The 7,526-nt window shown below is 44.2% G+C and overlaps 1 protein-coding gene across 1 annotated transcript in view; it reads left to right on the forward strand.

The window, feature by feature from the left end:
- adgrd2 (adhesion G protein-coupled receptor D2) overlaps positions 1-7,314 on the forward strand; it is a 152,905-nt gene extending 145,591 nt beyond the window's left edge. The window contains exons 18-20 of the mRNA XM_072240666.1: positions 3,350-3,403; positions 6,539-6,683; positions 7,310-7,314. Of these exons, the coding sequence (XP_072096767.1) occupies positions 3,350-3,403; positions 6,539-6,683; positions 7,310-7,314 (204 nt within the window). The remainder of the gene's footprint in view (positions 1-3,349; positions 3,404-6,538; positions 6,684-7,309) is intronic.
- Positions 7,315-7,526: the final 212 nt, after the last annotated feature.

Below are 7,526 nucleotides of genomic sequence, written 5' to 3' on the forward strand. Positions count from 1 at the left end.
AGTGCCTTACAGTACTAGTGGCCCAGGTTCAATTCCCACCACTGCCTGTAAGGAGTCTGTATATTCTCCCCATGACTGTGAGGGTTTCCTCTGGGTGCTCCAGTTTCCTCCCACATCCCAGAGACGTATGGGTTCGTAGGTTGATTGGTGATTGTAAATTGTCCCATGATTAGGCCATGAATTAGGGCTTGCTGGGTGGTGCACCTTGAAGGGCCAGAGGGCCTATTCTGTGCTGTATCTCAATAAATAAATAAAAATAAGTGAAAAAGCCCTTGCATTGGGGAAGTTCCACTCTCTTGACCTTGGAAATCTGGCTCCAGTGGGACAAGTAGCTGTCACAAATGGGCCCTTCTTTGGTCGCAGTGGATGACCATGACATCTTCTGTGCCTTGTCATGACCTTCGCTCTCCATAGAGCATTGCAGAACTGTTTTCCTGGCTGTCAGGGCTTATTGTGTTGACCTCAACTGCCCAGTGCACACCAGAGCTGGACTGGCAGGCTAGGACAGGCATGTCCCTATCTCACTGGAGTACGAGGCCATATGGCTATCCTCATCTGGTTTAGCCTGCCTGTCAAAGAGGTGTACCAGAGTGCAAACTACTATTTGGAACTACAGGTGAGAACTGAGTGTCCGGTGGGGACCAAAGGTGAGTGAGCTGCCCCAGAATGGACACGACAAGCTCCTTCACCAGAGGTGCTACCCCTCCCTGGACATCGAAAAGCCCCAGTACATAAGACATAGGAGCATAATTAGGCCATTTAACCCATCAAGTTTGCTCTACCATTCCACCTTGGCTGATTTATCACCCTCTCAACCCAATCCTCCTGCATTCTCTCTGTAATCTTTGACTTGTTGTTGTGTGGTTTCTAGCTTTATATTACTTGGAATTAGCTAGATCTCTGCCTTCTCATGGGAAGTCATACCTCTGGCAAGGTCAGTGCCAGGCACTCAGTCACACGTCACCCTTCACCTCCTACCTGTTGCCCTCGATGTTGGTGGTGTTATGGCAGAGTGGTACGACTGCGTGACCCACTGACCCATTCCAGAGAGAGCCACGTGGCTGGGGGTCTGGACTCACGTGTGGACCAGACATGAGAAAGATGGCAGTCTTCACTTCCAAAGTCTACAATGGACAAGACTTTCTCAGCCCTCACCCATCCCCTTCTGGGCGTTAATGCAATAGGAATCCATGTGGCGTTCTGGGTCACACATGGAATCTGTGGGTGTAAATCCCACGATGTGACATTGAAGCCAGTCAAGCTATCCACTTCCCGTAGCAAGGAATGATGGGAATCCTTTCAAATGGCAGCCTGCTTCGTTGCAGTCCACTGGTGTGGCACACAGACATCTGCTCCCTGTCCTCACAGAGTCAGTGCTACAGATGGTACTGTAACTGTGGAACCCCAGGTGCTGACTCCCTCACCTGCTGAGGAGCTAATGCACAGGGTATTTTCATTTTATCTAGAGATAGGACACGTTAACTGGCCCTTCCGTCACATCACACAATTGCACCCACGTGACCAATGAAACTACTAGACCTGTCCATCTTTTTGAATGCAGGAGGAAACCACAGCAGCTGAAGGAGACCCACAGGGCCGTGGGGAAAGCCTGCAAACTCCTTACTGACAGAAGTGGAATTAATCCTGGGTCGCTGGTGCTGCAATAGCATTCCAGCAAGTTTAGGACATTCTCTATGGAGATACTTTGCAGCGTTACAGAGAAAGCGATCCCTGCAGAAAGCGAAGAGTGGAGTGGGGGAAAGTAAGCATGTATTTGGTGGTGGGATCTCATTTAAGATGGCGGAATTTACAGAGAATGCTGTGCTAAATGTGGAGGATCGTGGGTTGGTAGCTAAGGACAGGAGGAACTCCATCCCTGTGAGTTGGGATGAGGGTAGATGTCCAGGAAATGGAGGAGATATAGGTGAAGATAGTCTATGGGGATACTCCTTCCTGGCCAACTCTTGATCCCCCACACTCCCTGTTGGTGCTCTGATTATCATTATCATTACGTACCGTGTTGTATGACGTTGGTGATCAAGATCTATGGCCATGATTGTCCTTGGCAAATTTTTCTACAGAGGTGGTTTGCCATTGCCTTCTTCTGGGCAGTGTCTTTACAAGATGGGGACCCCAGCCATTATTAATACCCTTCAGAGATTGTCTGTCTGGTGTCAGTGGTCACATAACCAGGACTTGTGATCTGCACGATCATCCTTCACCCTGATTGGGAGGGCTAAGCAGGTGCAACACCCTGCCCAAGGGTGACCAGCAGGCTAGCAGAGGGAAGGAGCTCCTTTGGTAGAGACGTATCTCCACCCTGCCACCCAGGTGCCCTCATGCAATCCTTAAAAGGTATGCATCTATTCATACATGAACCTCATGTGTCACAGACACTGAATCCAAATTGGTTGCCTAGGCAGTCGTTGTTGGAAGACACTCACTGTCAGTGCACATCCTTAATAGACAATCGGATGCATCGCAAGGGAAAGTTTAGCTATATGTGTCAATGACAAGTAATTTAAGAATGCTTTAATGTGGCTTTGTAAGGCATTGGTCAGACCACACTTGGAATATTGTGAGTGCCATATTTTGGGACCCATACGTAGAAAAGGACTTGCTGACATTGTAGAGGGTCCAAGAGAGGATCACAAGAATGATTCCAGGAATGAAAGGGTGAATGTTGAAGAGCATTTGATTGCTCTGGATTGTACTCACTGGAGTTTAGAAGAATGATGGGGGATCTCATTAAAACCTATCAAATATTGAAAGGTCTCGATAGAGTGGATGTAGAGAGGATGTTTCCTATAATGGGGGTGTCTAGAACCAGAGATCGCAGACTCAGAGTAGAGGGACAATTAAAGATTAGTCAAAGGGTGAAGAATCTGTGGAGTTCATTGCCACAGATGGCTGTGAAGGCGTAGCCATTGGGTATATTTAAACTGGAGTTTGATAGGCTCTTGATTACTAAGGGCATCAAAGTTTATAGGGAGGAGGCTGGAGAATGGGGTTGAGAGGGAGAGTAAATCAGCCATGATGGAATGGCAGAGCAGACTCGATGGGCTGAATGGCCCAATTCTGCTCCTATGTCTTGTGGTCTAAATGGGACCTGATTAGCTGGGCATTTTGGTCAGTACAGACCAGCTGGGTCAAAGGGCCTATTTCTGTATAGTATAATTCTCTGAGTTTAATATCTGATTTCCTGCTCCCACCCACTCCAGCAGAATAACCAGCAGGTTCCCACTTGGTGCAAGCATGCTAAGTAAGGGCTGCAGCTCTGATAACACAGGCAGAGACTCTGATCAGGTCACTTCACTGACAAGGTTCTGTGAATTCTGCCCCTCAACAGGTGAGAAATGCCGCTAAGAGAATGAGAGAGAAAAAGAAAGCATTATCTTTCAAGGTGGGTATAGCTGGTTTGTAAATACTGTCAGGTGGATTGTGTTTCCTGAACCAGGAAGTGCAGTAACAGTGAATGGCAGGAGACTATTAAATGTTGCCATTCCAAAGATCAGAGTGATGATAATACAGTGGATTCTGGTTAATTGAGCCATCAGTTAATCGGGCAGCCACTTCGTTGGGTCAACTCTTACAACTAAAATCTGATTGAGAAAATTGCCAGGAGTCCCTTCATTTATTTGGAAACTATGCTGCTTAATTGAGACAGGAGACTGTCGTTGAACAATTTCTAACTATCATCAGTCCATTGCACTTGCACGACTGTTAGTCTTTTTTATAGATTTTTAACTATTTCCATGAAACTTCGGCTAATTGGGGCAGCCATTTAATTGGGCCATAATGATCCTGATATGTCCTAATTAATCTGAATCTACTTAAATAATAACAATGACTTATTTGTAGAGCATTTTTCTTACAGATGATGTAGTACAAGGTGCTTTACATTGGGGTAAAAGTGCAAACATGAAAATAAAATAAAAATCAAAAATAAAAATAGACATGGAAATAAAAGACAAAAAGATATTAGTTAAAATCAAAGTTAAATAAATAGGTTTCGAACTTATGTTTAAAATTGCCAACTGAGTCTGCATCCCTTATAGTTTTAGGTATTGAATTCCACAGTTCAGGAGTGTCGTTCAAAAGAGCTTACCTGCCAATTATCTTTTGGGAGAGATCATTTAAACTTTAGAGACTGCTGGAAGACCTGAGAGCTCAAGCAGGATTATAAAATAAAGCACTTCTGTGATGTACTCCAGTCCCAGATCTTTAGCAGCTTTAAAAACAAGTTTAAAAAAACTTTACAATCAATTCCAAAAGATACAAGAAGCCAATGCAGAGTAGTTAGGATGGGAGTGATATGCTCCCTTGTCCTGGTTTTAGTTGAAAGTGTTAGAGTGGTCAGACTTTGGCTCAATGGACTTTGATACAGGTACAGACCATGTTTGAGAAGTTGGAGGTATAACAAGTGTAGGCAAGATGGTAGTTCAGATAGTGGAATACTCCTCCTGTAAGATGTGGGATTTCAGGGTGCCTACCAGTCTCCCTGATGACTACATCTGCAGGAAGTGCATCCAACTTCAGCTCCTGACTGACAGCATCAAGGAGATGGAGCTGACCCTGGATGCACTCTAGGAGGCTGAAAACTTCATAGATGAGTCTTTTACTGAGATGGTCGCACCCAGAGTACAGGCTTCAGACAGTAGTTGGGTGACCACCAGGAGAAGTAAGGGAGTCAGCAGTCAGTGGCCACTCCCCTCAGCAACAAGTATACCCCTCTGGGGGGTGGGAGGGAATGACCAATCAAGGCACAGCAGCAGCAACTAGGCCAGTGGCACTGTGGCCAGTTCAGCAGGGCAGGATAAGTCAGGCACAGCGATGATAGGAGATTCAGTAGTTTGTGGGATGGACAGGAAAATCTGTGGCTGTGAAAGAGATGCTGCTTCCCAGGCGCTAGGGTCCAGAATATCTCAGAGTGGCTGCAGAAGGTTCTCAAGAGGGAGGGTGAGCAGCCAGACGTTGTGGTGCACATTGGCACCAATGACACGGGTAGAAAAGGGGAAAAAGTGAGTATAGGGAGTTATGGAAGAAGCTGACAAACAGGACCTCCAAAATAGTAATTTCTGGATTACTCTCAGAACCACTTGCTAGTCAGGGCAGGAATGGGATGATAGAACAGATGACATCCATTTTGAACAGAAACAAGGAGGAATTTCTTTAGCCAGAGGGTGGTGAATCTGTACAATTCATTGCCACAGGCGGCTGTGAAGGCCAAGTCATTGGGCATATTTAAAGCGGAGGTTGATAGGTTCTTGGTTAGTCAGGGCATCAAAGGTTATGGAGAGAAGGCAGGAGAATGTGGGTTGAGAAGGATAATAAATCAGCCATAATTGAATGGCAGAGCAGACTTGATGGGCCGACTAGCCTAATTCTGTTCCTCTTTCTCATGGTCTTAAAGTCTGGCAGCAATGGTCTAAATAAGTTGAAAGTTTGTCAATAGATTGCTTTGGACAGCTGGTAAAAAGTGCATTGGTGTGAATTGTTCAGCATCATTACATGACAGAAACAGAAATAACTTTGCAATATTTCCTAAGTGTAGAAATGCTGCTGTAGTCACTTTCTTTGTGGTTATTTAAAATTCAAATCGGAATCAAGGATAACACCCAAACTTGTCACTTCAGATTTTACAAGAGCCATCTTCCCATGTTTATCAAGAAGTTTATCTCTCTTGACTTTATCCATGCACTTGTAAAAAAAGTTAACATTCAAAACAACAAATAATTACTGGAATGTTGGTCTTTATTCAAAATCAAACTCAAGTTGATTGTCACGTGTACAAATACATGTATGCACAGGTGCAATGAAAAACTCACTTGCAGCAGCATCACAGACACAAAGAAGCATTCACCAGAAAAGCATAAATTAACAAATTATACACATTTCTACAAAAAAAATACAACTAGAATAAAAAAGAACAATGTCCATTTTATGCAAAATGATAGACGTGGTCATAGCGTGAGATAGGAATGAGATACCTCACTAGATTGGAGTTGTGCCTGTTGGTTCAAGAATCAAATGATTGGAGGGAAGCACAAACACAGAGAGTCTGCAGATGCTGGAAATCTTGAGCAACACACACAAAATGCTGGAGAAACTCAGCAGATCATCCAGCCATCTCCTACCACCAGGCAGGAGGTACAAGAGCCTTAGGTCCCACACCACCAGGTTCAGGAATGTATTTACCATTCAGCTATCAGGCTTTTGAACTGGCCTGGATAATTTCACTCACCTCAACACTAAATTGATTTCACAACCTACAGACTCACTTTCAAGAACTCTACAACTCTTGTTCTCAGTATGATTAACTTATTTATATATTGGTTTCTATACTAATTGCACAATTGGTTGTTTGTCCATCTTTGTTATTTATAGTTTTTCAAAAATTCTATTGCACCGCTTTAATTTATTGTAAATGCCTGCAAGAAAATTAATCTCAAGGTCATATATGGTAACATAGATACGCTTTGATAATAAATTTACTTTGACGTTGGCGTGCTGTAACCATGTGCCATTTCTACTACAGAACTGTACGAACTCCAGGACTTCGAGCTGCCTACCTGGTCTGAGAATGACCCCCACACTTAGTGCTGGAGAGTGTTCCGCTCCCCCCCCTGCGAAGGATGCTTCAAATTCAGTCATCTCAATCAAGAGATCAACTGTCAGTGAAGGTAACCAGTTGACCCTGGCATTTCTACACATTACCCACTCTCACCCCTGTAGAGAATCAACATAAAACCACAAAACACGGTGCAACCACTAACCCTTTTGTTCTGGCTTCTCCTCCGTTCTCTCATGGGCATGCCATGTCGGTGCTGGATGTGTGGTGACATCTTTGGGCTGTCCTTAGCACATCCTCAGGTTGTGTTGGTTATTAAGATCTATCCTGTGCCCAACATATTGACGCCATTATGAAGAAGGGACGCCAGTGGCTATATTTCAGTAGAAGTTTGAAAGGATTTAGTATGAGACCAAAGATTCCAGTATGTTTCTACATACATACCATGGAGAGCATTCTAACTGGTTCCATCACTGTCCGGTATGGAGGGAGCACTGCACAGGATCGGAAAAAGCTGCAGAAAGTTGTAAACTCAGTCAGATCCATTATAGGCACTAGACTCCTCACCATCAAGAAAATCTTCAAAAGGTGATGCCTCAGAAAAGCAGCATCCATCATTAAGGACCCCCATCACCCAGGATATGCCCCATTCTCATCGCTGCCATCGGAGAGGAGGTACAGGAGCCTGAAGACACACACTCAACATTTTGAGAACAGCTTTTTTCCCTCTGCCGTCAGACTGATGAACAGTCTGTGAAGGCATGAACACTGCCATTTTACTCTCTTTTTGCAGGACTTATTTATATATATTTCACACAAAACAACAAATTCCATGACATCTGCCAGTGATAAATCTGATTCTGATTCTAACATAAATGACGTATTTCACTGTACATTTAAATGTACGTATAGTAGATAAGTGAATCTCAATCTGAATCTTCCTCTCCAGTCCTGA

The sequence above is a fragment of the Mobula birostris genome, chromosome 22 (genome assembly GCF_030028105.1).
Source record: "Mobula birostris isolate sMobBir1 chromosome 22, sMobBir1.hap1, whole genome shotgun sequence".
NCBI classification, from domain to species: Eukaryota; Metazoa; Chordata; class Chondrichthyes; order Myliobatiformes; family Myliobatidae; genus Mobula; species Mobula birostris.